Source organism: Oryzias melastigma, linkage group LG11 (assembly GCF_002922805.2).
Source record: "Oryzias melastigma strain HK-1 linkage group LG11, ASM292280v2, whole genome shotgun sequence".
NCBI classification, from domain to species: domain Eukaryota; kingdom Metazoa; phylum Chordata; class Actinopteri; order Beloniformes; family Adrianichthyidae; genus Oryzias; species Oryzias melastigma.
In genome coordinates, this window is record NC_050522.1 from 1,887,504 (window position 1) to 1,899,526 (window position 12,023).

The 12,023-nt window shown below is 43.6% G+C and overlaps 2 protein-coding genes across 2 annotated transcripts; one reads left to right on the forward strand and one right to left on the reverse strand.

Annotated features, from left to right (window-relative positions):
* Positions 1 to 958: 958 nt before the first annotated feature.
* On the forward strand, positions 959 to 4,151 carry LOC112136310 (coagulation factor XI). The gene is made up of 9 exons (XM_024257926.1): positions 959 to 1,456; positions 1,531 to 1,687; positions 2,233 to 2,348; positions 2,427 to 2,589; positions 2,982 to 3,100; positions 3,185 to 3,317; positions 3,420 to 3,526; positions 3,684 to 3,843; positions 3,924 to 4,151. Exons 1-9 carry the CDS (start codon positions 1,396 to 1,398, stop codon positions 4,033 to 4,035), a joined length of 1,128 nt encoding a protein of 375 aa, XP_024113694.1. The 5' UTR covers positions 959 to 1,395; the 3' UTR covers positions 4,036 to 4,151.
* Positions 4,152 to 8,123: 3,972 nt separating this feature from the next.
* LOC112136311 (coagulation factor XI) lies at positions 8,124 to 11,297 on the reverse strand. Its single transcript, XM_024257927.2, has 9 exons — positions 11,138 to 11,297; positions 10,904 to 11,060; positions 10,704 to 10,813; positions 10,462 to 10,624; positions 9,962 to 10,071; positions 9,751 to 9,883; positions 9,286 to 9,389; positions 8,405 to 8,564; positions 8,124 to 8,301 (listed from the first exon to the last, which is right to left on the reverse strand). Exons 1-9 carry the CDS (start codon positions 11,196 to 11,198, stop codon positions 8,187 to 8,189), a joined length of 1,113 nt encoding a protein of 370 aa, XP_024113695.1. The 5' UTR covers positions 11,199 to 11,297; the 3' UTR covers positions 8,124 to 8,186.
* Positions 11,298 to 12,023: the final 726 nt, after the last annotated feature.

Here is a 12,023-nt window from a genome sequence, read left to right on the forward strand (position 1 = left end):
GCACACCAGACCATCTCTAGTGTGCCGCGGCACACTGGTTGAAAAACACTGGTCTAGAACTTACTTGAACGGAGTGGAGTCTTAAAGGAGTCTAAAATAATAAACAACTGTTTAGTTTGAGCGGGAATTTATTGAAGACAGGACACAACTGAAAGATATACAGTATTCTGCAACTAAAATTAAAGCTTTCTGCTGATCACCACTAGCTCTGTAGAGAAGTCAAGCGTTGTGTTAGTCTGGGGGCGGAGCTTGCAGCACAGACTCTTCCTGGAGGGAGCGGTTGGTATCGATCTTACATCAGCACGTTTCCAACCACTCGTTTTCGTGGGTATGGGAGGGGCTGCTGCAGACAGTGCAGGTTTTTACAGGATTACTCTTAAATGCATGAAAAGATCAAAATACCACTTTGGGGTTCTTTATAGTGAAGAATGAACAGTAAAATGAATTTAAAACCTGAAAAAGTAGAATTTTCATGATAGGGCCCCTTTAAATGTTGAATTGTAAATAACTGTTCTGTACTTTTTTATCATTTATTTTGTACATTTTATCTGTAAGGAAAAATAAAAACATAAATATTTTACACTTAAAAGTAAAAAATATATATTTTTTTATATTAGTTATTCATTTTGTGCAAAAGATAATAAGTTAAATAAAAAAACAAAAGGACCTAAAGAGCCCTTTGGGAGCTGAAAAATCCAGATAGCCAATAGAGTCAGAATTCCCGTCACATTTATGAAGTTAACACAAACTGTGAGATGTGTGAGGAGCTGCACCCCTCCAAATTCTCTAAGAGACTATGATGGAAGGGACTATTCATTTTTTTATGTTTTAGTATTACTTTTTTCTGTGAAGATTGCAGAAATGGATTGTTACATTTTGGCTATGCTAGTTTGGTTAGCAGTGGAGTTAGCCTTGCTTGAATGTCGGCAAACGCAGCTCTGAGCTCTGTTGAGTTCTTGATTTTTCTTTGGTGCCATGTTCAACTCTCCTTGATGTATATTTACTACCGTTTTGCAGTAGCTTGGTGAGTAAAGTAGCTTCTACATGACTTTGAAAAGATGGAGAGTTTGAGACATGCGTCCGCTAGCTCGTGAACAAGAACCGGAAAAATAAAAAAATAAAAAATTGGGGAAGCAGCAAACATAAAAACAATTAAAGTGAATAAACATTTTAACATTCAGAAATATAGATCTGTTTGAGTCTGGTGGTGAATACGTGAGGTGAGGTTCATACAGGCTGCATGAAAACATTCATGTTTGTTTAGTTGAATCTTCGACAGGGTCAACAGTACATGGTGCAAACAGAAGATTGCAAAACGGTAAGCTTGTGTGTGCATAAGTGCTGCTATAAGTGCAGCTGCTCTCAGGTGTCCTGTTGTTCCTGCAGACCTTCAGCATGATGATCACTCTGCTTTGGCTGAGCCTGCTGCCTCTCTGCAGCTTTGCCGCCATCGATGGTAACAGCATCTTCCTGTTGAGTCTTTCCTTTCTTGGAGTCCACACTAACTTTGTCTCTTTCTGCTCCTCTCAGCATGTAACCAGGAGCTTCTAGAGGAAGTGGACTTCCCAGGATCAGATATCATGGGACTTCAGTCGCCTGATGTGGAGCACTGCCAGCTGCTGTGCACACAGCACCCCTCATGCCTCTTCTTCACTTTCCTTGGGTCCATCTGGAAATCAGAGCACAGGTAATTTGTGGATGAATCCAGAAGTTTAGGAGAACGCTTGATTTGAGATAGACAGAAATGCAGACTACTTTTACATGTACTCCAATGAAAAATAAAATCTGTGGAGCAAAAATGTAACATGTAAAAATTCAAATTCTTCCCTTCTCCCTTCCCATGCTTTTCAAGGGACAGTTTAAGTGTATTTGTGTCTAGAAAATGTATTTTTTAGATCCGACCATCCAAACGGAGGGATATAAAGTTCTCTGTTGAGAGAGTAAACCGCGTCGTGCTGAGAAGAAGCACTTTTCTTCACGTGGATGTGAAGTTTACATTTAAATGTAAATAATGACTTTTTGTTGTAGCATGACCTTTTTAAAGTTATAAAACTGCTGTTGTTATGTATATTGGAGTGCTGGAAGCTCTATGATAATGCTAGCGGACCGGAGATGATTGACGTCCAAAACATGAGACTCTATTTTTTCCTAACTCTCCGTTTGGAGGGCTAAATGAAGGGGAAGGGAGAGGGGAAGAAATTGGATTGGTCCTAAGAGTCTACTGCTGTTCAGAGCCTTCAGGTGCTACCTAAAATCCACCCCCTCTGGAAAACCAACTTCTCAGACTTCATTGGTTGGTGTCACCTCTGGTTTTTCTCTGAAGTCTTTCTCCTGCAAGCCTAACCCTGGTAAGTTCATATGAATCGGTGCTACTGACGTTTAAGGACACACCTTCATCCCATTTAACTTTGTGTTTTGCCTCCCAGAACCTTGTCTGTCTCAGGTGTACCAGAACGTGGACTTTCACGGAGAAGACTACAGGTTCTTGTTCACAAACGACTATGGAGAGTGTCAGAGAGTCTGCACTCAAGACCCTGCCTGCCAGTTCTTCACCTTTCTGGATGGAGATTTCATAACACAGGAAATCAGGTACATGAGGAAGACGCTTTTTGAAACTTCAGAGCAGTTTGGAATCCATTTTTAAACTTTTAAGTCTATTATACTCTTCATATCATTCATTCAGTATGCTAACCTTCACCATCTACTGCAGGAGAAGCTCAAAATGTTCCGCAGGGCCTCTGATCACATCTGTACAATGACTTACAAAAATGGGACGCCTCTGATGTGTGAACCGCATTCAGTGTGAACGTAGCTTCAGACTGATAAAGCATCTGGATCAATGAATCTATATGAATCTATATGCCATCTCTTAACTTCAAGGAAACATCTCCTGGATGAATGAACTTTACATTCTGCCCAGTTAAGAAGTTTGTTATTTGATCCACAATGAAGCTCCGCTGTCATTTGTGCTTCTCCTACAGGTATCGATGCCACCTTAAGTACAGCTGGAATATCCCCAGGGTTCCGGTTATAGAGAGAAAGGCTGGTGTTACATCTGGATTTTCACAAAACTTGTTGCTAAATCAACATTTTAAAGAAGGCAATACTGAAACACAGAACATGTTGGCATGCAGGACCCTTTTGTGAATGTCTTACCTGATTGGTTTTCAACTCTTCTTCACAGCCTGTCAGAATACATTTTTTGCAAACACAGACATCCCAGGAAATGACCTGGAGAGGGTGAAGGCAGTTTCAGTGGAGCACTGTCAGGTGATGTGCTCGGCTCACCCTCAGTGCACATACTTCTCCTTCCACGGGTAAAGGCGAGCCTCGGCCTCTCTCTTTCTCTACGTTTCACATGAATATTTTCAGACTTTTAAGGTCATTTTTTAATGTTCTCATAATTCTGTTTGTTTCAGGGATGAATTTGACTGCTATTTGAAGAACAACCAGAACAGTTTGGTGGCTGAAGCTAAAGAGGGGTTCACTTCAGGGCTGCCAGCGCGAGCCTGCCAGCTTGACAACGGTATGAAATGGACACAAATCGTTTAATAGAAAAAGGATTTCACAGTCCTAATGTGTTGCTTTGAACAAAAATGAAAGGTTTTTGTTCTTCTTGAGTTTTGTCAAAAGTTCATACATGCCTATAGCTAAACGTTGGTGCGTTTGTCTGTCTGAAACAGGCTGGCTGTCGAAACCCTATGGAGAGATTGATTTTCAGGGTTCTGACATTGACTTTGAGGTGATGGATGATGCCCAGCAGTGTCAGACGACGTGCACCGCATCTCCCCACTGTCAGTTCTACACCTACGTCCATAATAACTTCGACCATCCCACATACAGGTAGGAGAGTCTCCAGTACAGTGTAAACTCTCCCAGAAACTGCAGAGACCTTGAAAGATTGGTTTGTTTGTTTCTCACAGGCGCCGCTGCTATTTAAAGCGTGTGATCACTCTGCCAGCTCCGCCCAAAGTCGTCAAACTAACAGAAGCAATTTCCGGTTTTTCCACGAGGAACTGTCGGACGACAGTCTGAAGAAGACTGAGGAGATTTCTACACTTCTGCTAAACATATACATTGTAACCGATAGAACAACACAACCATTTACTGGCATTCATCTGTTTGTTTCAAAATAAACAGTACTTCCTGGAGTGGCTGTGTGAAGCAACTGATGTTAGTTAAAGTCCAGAATGGAAAAATAACATGAAGTCAAAGTCCATAGTTTTTGCTGTATGTTGACGCCCCCTATTTGTTTTAACACACAGGAAAAAAGTAAAAAAACAGTCCTCTTATCTTCTTTTAGTTTCAGAAACATTTTGAATCTCTTTCGCTCCATCTTTGGTCATCCATCATCTATCACTTCACGTTTTCATTTCATTTCCAGCTTGGACAGTTTTTAATTATTTTACATGCACTATTTTAGCAGACAGAGCAAAACATGAAGTAACAGACTCCCAAAGAAACTTAAATGGTAACCAAACAGAGAAGTTGGAGGATGAATCCGCCCACAGCCAAAATGTGAAAATCCAGTCAGAGGGGCGGGGCCAGGGAACAGGACTGTTCTCATTACTGGAACTGCAGATCATGATGTGAGACTTCTGAAACTTACACGGTTTGACCAATCACAAAATCCAACCGTAATACCTCAATTCAACCTGTAGGGGGCAGCACGCAGACGGTTTTTGATTATATTTTAATGAATTAAACAAGTTTGTGTTAGTTTGTCAAAAATGTGGCAATGACAACAGACAGCATTTTTAAAACCCCTTTTATAGAAGTCAACAGACAAAAAAGTCGATTTAGGATTTGGTTACCCTTTAACAGCCACTGAAAAACAAATGCGCTCATGAGCGCCCTCTATGCTGCTGCCTGCATCACTTTGTCTTTTGTGCTGCTTTCTGTCAGATCTGAACACTACATGGCAAACACATACATTATATATTCAAGTGATAATGAGGAATTTGGAATTGATAATGAAAATATTTCCAAAAGCATTACATTATTAGCATAAGTTAACTAATGGCAGCATTCAACCCAGTTTTCATTGGGGTTACACAATCTGCAGCAATTACGTTGCAGCCTTTGCTGTAATTAAACAGGAAATACACACAATAAAACAATTTTGAGTCTAGAAATATTTAAATTGATTAGAACCATATATATAAATAGCATCTATATCCCAGGTGAGTGGACACATTCATTTACATCTTGGGAAGTCAGATAAAGCGCTCGCTTTACCTGACAGGTGGGGATGGGCGGTGGCGCCGTGTGGCCTCCCAGACCTTGGCATGGGGGGTATGGGGTGTATGGTTTGGTGGGGATCTGGCTTGGCTTGGGGGATGCTCCTTTTGCTTGCGCTTGGTGATGGAGCGGGGCCCCGTGGCTTTCCATGGGGGAGGGGCTCTCCCCATTTATACAGGGCCTAGGGGGTCTGGTGGGTTGCGGTCTTTACTGAGGCAATCGTTGGGGGCTGCGGCTGGTTGGGCTGCCTCTGTCCCATTGGTGTCTGACCAGTGCTCCCACATAGGAGGTGCTTTGGGGTGGAGTTGGGATTTGCCCCTGTGACTGGTTCCTTGTATGGGGTGGGGGGCCTGTGGGTCGGCTCTCAATGCATACTAAAATGCATTAGGGCAGTGTTTCCCAACCCTGGTCCTCGGGGCACACTGCATGTTTTCCATGTTGCCCTGCTTATGCACACCTGATTCAGCTCATCATCAGGCTCAGCAGAAGCCTGACAATGACGGTCATCAGAGGCAGGTGTGTTTGAACAGGGTCGGATTAAAAAAACGCCGGACAGTGTGCCCTGAGGACCAGGGTTGGGAAACACTGCATTAGGGTGATGGGAAGGATGATTGTCTTGCATTGCACTGCGGGGCATGGACTACATGGCAGTGCCCCCCCCCCCCACTGTGGCTGCTGAAGAGATTTGCCCCTCCCCTCGGTTTTAATTGCACCTTAGACATGTAGGACCCTTAGTGGGGGGTGCTTGGACATCACTGCTGGCAATCAGGAGTCCTGTCCTTTAGATGCCCCACCCGCCAGTTTTAACTGCACCCTTTAGTACACACACACCTCTAACACCTCAAGTATGCACTCTAACACACACAAACACACGCACATCACACAAACACACACACATCACACAAGGAGGGTGGAACCTATGACTTTCTGTCCCCTACCCCATCCCTGCCGGGGGGGCTCGGTCTGGTGGTCTTGTCTCTTGGGTGCTGGTCTCCTGGGCCCGGCGGTCTCCTCTTCATACCAGGAGTGGGATCCCCGAGATTTAAGATCTAGCAGGGGATCAAGCTACATCGGAGCCTGGGGGTGTCCATGTCTTGGTGGTGCGGGTTCTGGTCCTTGTTCTGGTCGGGCCTTGTTTACAACACTCCTCCGGGACCCCCACTTCTCTCAGGTGTCCCTCTCCTGGGAGGGGGTGGGCGACCTCTGCCTTGCTCCCCACTGGACCTCGTACGACGGGGGCGGCTGTCTGGATCGTGGGGGTGGGTCTCCCTTGGGGAGCCCTGGCTCATACCTGGAGTGGACATGGTCGGTACTGCTGGGTGGTGGTGGGGTGCTCGTCCAGGGTTGGTTGGCTCTCCGGGGGTGGAGCCTCGCGCTGGCCCTACTGGCACGGTGGGGGGGCTAATCTTCTGGATGGGCTGGGGCCTGCACTCTCTGTGCTCCTGTGCCTGCCCGCTTCCCTGGCGTGGGGGGCCTCTGCGGCGGTCCCGTGCACCCTGGTCTGGGTGCTTGACGGGATTGCCCAGTGGGCGGATTCCCTCCACAGCCCCATGGCGGGTGTAGGGGGGTGGGTCCTGGCTGCTGCCTCGGTGGGAGGTCTTAGTGTGGCGATGGCAGGGCACTCTCCCCCTGAGTACATTCCATGATCAAACACCTCAGCAAAACATTAACACTCACCTTTGCACTAATAGTTTGTGTGACAGAATGAAAGGCTTTATTTGTGTGGGTTTTTATGCAGAAGTGTTTGTGTGTGAACATCGTATTGTGTACATTTTGACAAGTTTAAATATGAAGAATATTTTAGCCAACAGGTATGTTCTTAACTACTGAGTGTGTGTAGACAGGCCCCGCCCATTCCAGATTTACACCTGGTTGTTTTTTTTATTTTACCCTCCTGTGTCACTGTTACGGCTGTGGCTGTATTTGGTTTTGTTTCTCTTGGTTCTGTGTATTTTTTTTTTGTCAGAGTGGGACTCCTGTATGTTTTGTGGATCTTTGTGTCTTTGTTAATCTGTTTCAGGTGTGGTGCTGGAGTCGTGGCTCCCCATTGGTCCAAGCCGGAGGAGGGAGCCTTCAAAAGCACCATGTGGACCTCCAGACCATGAGAAGGGAGCTGGGCTGGAACCTGGCGCCACTGCAGTGCAGTCGTCTTCTCCACCTGTTTTACTTTGTGTGCACTTTGTAGTTTCTTTGCGGTTGTGTTTGGTCCCACTATGTGGTTTAGTGTTAGTTTAGGTGAAGCTGTAGGGGTGAACTGCCATTTTTTTTAGTGTGCATTTTCTCCTGTTTCTGTTAGTCTAGGGAGGTTAGTGTTTGTCATTCTTTTCCTTTTCTTTTGCAGGTAAGCTCCCTGGGTTGAGTTAGATGGGGTTTTGTTATTTTGGCCTTGGTTCACCCTGAAGCCTTTTTGCTTCACTTTTAGTTATTGTTTGATTTGGTTATTTTTCTTGTAAATGAATTTGTTACTTTTTTATGGAGACCCCCATTCTTTTCCGTCTGGTCCAAAATAAGATACAAACATAATCATTACAAATAAGGTTCAGATAAAATTACAATTGGGGTTTAAACAGATGTACACTTTGCGTGTCAGAAGATCAATAACTGTTCCCGGTTGTGACAATAAAATCTGTCTATCACCAGAGGCTCTCAACTCTCATCTGTTTGCTCTTTTACAGTCCCTTTCAGGGTAACATAGCTGCTGGAGCCTATCCCAGCTCCTGTTGGGACTGTGGGAGGAAACCCAGACATGAACCAGTAGAACATGCAATCTCTTCACAGAACCCAGTAGAGTTGAACCAGAACATTCTTGCTATGAGGCAAAAGTGATATCCACTGTGCCACCACACAGCCCTGTGATTTCACTCATTCAATCTGAAAACAAACAGTTTTATGTGTTTTATTTTTCACGTCTTCAGACAAAAAGGCTGTTGAATGTTTCAGTGTTTCTATTGGCCTGTCGCTGGACAGTTCCTCGTGGAGAAGCCAGACACCACATTGGTCACCTTCACCACCTTGGGAGGAGCAGGCATGGTGATGACACCCTTCAAATAGCAGCGGCGCCTGGGGAAACAAATCAGCATGTTTTTAGCGATAAAGCAGAAACATTACAATTGCTTCATTGAAACATCTTGGAGCATCTGAATTTGTTTCGGCTGCGGAGTACCGAGCTGCAGATTCGGGGGAGTTGTCCTTGATGTAGGTGTAGAACTGACAGGTGGGGTCTCCAGAGCACAGCCTCTGACACTGGTCGGCATTGTCCTTCAGCTCGAAACGGATCTCTGGACCAGTAAAATCTATTCCTTCGTAAGCCGTCCTGAGCCAGTCTGGTGGCAGGAATGAGCAGTTTGGTGACTGATTTCATTAAATCAGCTTCAAAGCAGATTATCTCATGACAGTAAAAGCTGCAGCTCTAAAACATCAGACTCCAGGTTTCAAAGAGAATCTTGTGGATAGTGCTGCCACAAACAATGTAATAGTCAACTAATCAACGATTATTTTTTCAGATTCGTCGACTAATCGGGTCATATGCAAACTGGATGTAAAGCACACATCTTAACCATCATTAGCTTTAAACTAACTAAAAACTAGATATACAGCATTACCTGTGATAATACTAGTGTGAATGTTGTGAGCTGAATTTCGCCGCTGAAGATGCTAGTGCTGATAGCTGAAGATGCTGAAATTGATAGTTAAAAACGCTGAAGCTGATAGCCAGCTAGAATATTAGTGAAATGGCAAATTAGCCGAAAAACTGAAAAAATTCTAAATTAGCCAAAATAGCTAGCATGTAGCTGAAATCTTAGCTGAACTCCAAACTAGCCTAAAAAAAACCTCAATTAATGTCAATATAGTCCAAAAAACCAAAACCAGAAGAATGACATTATAATGTTAAATTTTACTACACTCTGACTCCATATAATATAAAGTCATAATTAATTGATTAATAAATTAGTTGCAGACTATTTTAATAGTCAATTGGTCATCGATTAGTGGACTATTCGTGGCGGCACTACTTGTGAATCTCCTCTCCAAACCGGTTCTTACTGGTGAACTGGCAGAAGCGTGCGGGCATCCCTGAAGTGGCTCCCTCTTTAACTTTAGTCTCCAAGTGATGTCTGTTGTTCTTCAAATAACATTTAAAGTCAAGACTGCAACAAAAACAGAGAAGAAATGAAAGATCTGACATGGTCAGGGATAAAACCTTCTTTTAACCTGTAGGAGCAATTTAAAAAAAATCTCTCGGGAACCAAGAGCAGTTTTTACTTTAAAACATTTTCGTTTTCAACTATTTCTGAAATCCCCTCTGAGATAAATAAAGATGTTTTAATCCAATTGATTTAAAATATAAAGAAAAATGTATTCAAAACATAGTTAAATCACATAATAATACAAAGTTAAAATAAATTTAACGTTTAAAATTATTTTGATTTTTAAATAAAATAAACATTTCTAAATCAAATTATTAAAACGTTGTGATATTCAATGATTAAATGAAATCAAGGACTTTACCTGCCAAAGGTGAAGCAAGTGCATTGTGGGTGAGCGGAGCACAGGGCCTGACAGTGCTCTGCAGAGGCGGCCTTCAGCGTCTGGAAGTCACTTCCTGGGATGTCCGTGTTTGAGAGGAATTTGTTCTGACAGGCTGTTTCAGACAGAAACATCTCTGTTAAGACTCAAACTCAAACGGATCAGAATCCAGGACTTACTCTGAGCAGGCCACCTGTCTGAGAGGGACTCGATGTTTGGGAAAATCCAGAGACCACGCCGGCCTTTTTCTCCACAGAGGAAGTCCTTGGTATGTTCCAGCTGTATTTGAGGAAACATTTGTACCTAACGCAGGAAAAGAAACGATTACTGAACACCAAACCACTGAGGATCCACCTGCAGCTGACAGACTGTTGGGAGTTTTCCTTCACAGAGAGGAACTTTATGAATAAATCACTTATACAAACACAGCATTTGCTCATTTCAAGCAAGTTTTTTAAAAGAGTTTCAAGCTGGAATTAAAATGGAACAACTTAATTACTTTACTTTAAATCCACAAGAACACGTTCAAACCACCAGAATCTTCATTTTCATCAGAGTGGATCTTTAGTTATGAAGAGATCTCGGACTTTTCTGGTTTCAAAAGGCAAATGTCTGATATTTTATTTGTAAGTTTTTAGATGTGTGTTTCAGGTTCCACTATTAAAAATGGACGGTGGATTTAGAGAATGCTACCTGACATTCTGCTGTTTGGGGTCCTGCTTGACAAACGTGAAGAACTGACATGAAGGATCCTGAGTGCAAGCTTTCTGACAGTCCTCGTGGTCGGCTGTGAAGAAGGAGGTGTAGTCCGCCCCCACAAAGTCCACGTTCTCGTAGACCCGAGACAGACACGGTTCTGGCAATGAAGGCAGTCACAGATGAGGAGAGGAGGAGGCTTTCACAGCTGCTCGTGAGCTGTGTGGCTGTGGACATACGTGGGCTTGGATTGCAGGATTTGAGGGAAAAGCCGGAGGTGACGCCCTGAAGGGGAGTTTGAGAGTTGGGTTGTCCAGAAGAAGCAGATTTGAGAAAGCACTTGAAGGTCCTGGGGAAACATTTGCATCTCATCCCTCTTTACACAGACATCTTCCTGCCTCTGTGTTCAAAGTGAATGAATGTGCTGGGTCTGTGGTACCTGTCGTCTCTGGTCCAGTCGGCTCGGTGGAAGGTGAAGAAGCGGCAGGAGGGCTGCTGGGTGCACAGCAGCTGGCAGTGCTCCACATCAGGAGAGTAGAGGGTTTTTATATCAGATCCTGGAAAGTCCACATTCTGCTGCAGCTGCCTGTTGCACCCTGAAGACAGAGAAACAAAAAATGAAACGAGGAATGTTTTTGACACCAGAGCTAAACAGACAACGTGTCAGTATCACCTTCTGTGAATGCGAAGCTGCAAAGAGACAGCAGGCTCACCCAAACCAGCCCCCCGATCATCCTGTGAAGCTGATTCTGCAGGAACTGTGATCGTCCTGAAGCAGCCGGCGGTTAAAACGCCGTCTCTGCACTTCTGCTGTTCTGTTTGCACACTTCGTCCATGAAAGGTCAGTGACCTCTTCTCTGGGGTCAAATATTCAGCTAAACAAATGAACCAAAAAAAAAAAAAATGTTCATCCTTAACGAATGTGTTTCACATATACAGTTAATATTGAATGATCTTTTCGTGTGCCCATTTCTTCTCTACTTTTGTCGCTCACCTGTCAGAACATCGTATCTGAGCCTCCTGTGAACTCCGTCAGGTCGCATTAGGGTCCAGCTTGTAAAGAAAATCAATACATTTGTCCTCGTTGGCATCAAGAGAGTTTCTGTGCAACTTTCAGTCCTATTGTCTGTCAGTTCATGTCAGTCATGTTTTTGTTGTGCAGTTTGTTTGCTTTTCACTTTACTTTTAAGTTCGTATAATGATTGTGTTTCACATTTGTATTGGTTTTGCCACAGTCGAGCATTTCCTCTATGTAACTGTTACGTTATTAGTAGGACAGCAATGCAAATGTTTAACTACAATCAAACATGACTTTAAAAGTAGGACATGTTGATTTGCAATTGTTTGAAACCTTTGAACTCATGGGGCGGACTGCTCAGCCGCACTGACGCGGCTAATGATTCAACCCTAAGAAACCTACATGCAAACCCACATTCTGGTACTGCATCAAATGATGTCAAACTTTCTTTTACATCAGTGACTGGAGTGACTGAAAAGATAGAGCTGTTTCTAAAGGAATCAGTCATTTGAAGAGTTGTAGTGAACAAATACTCGAATCT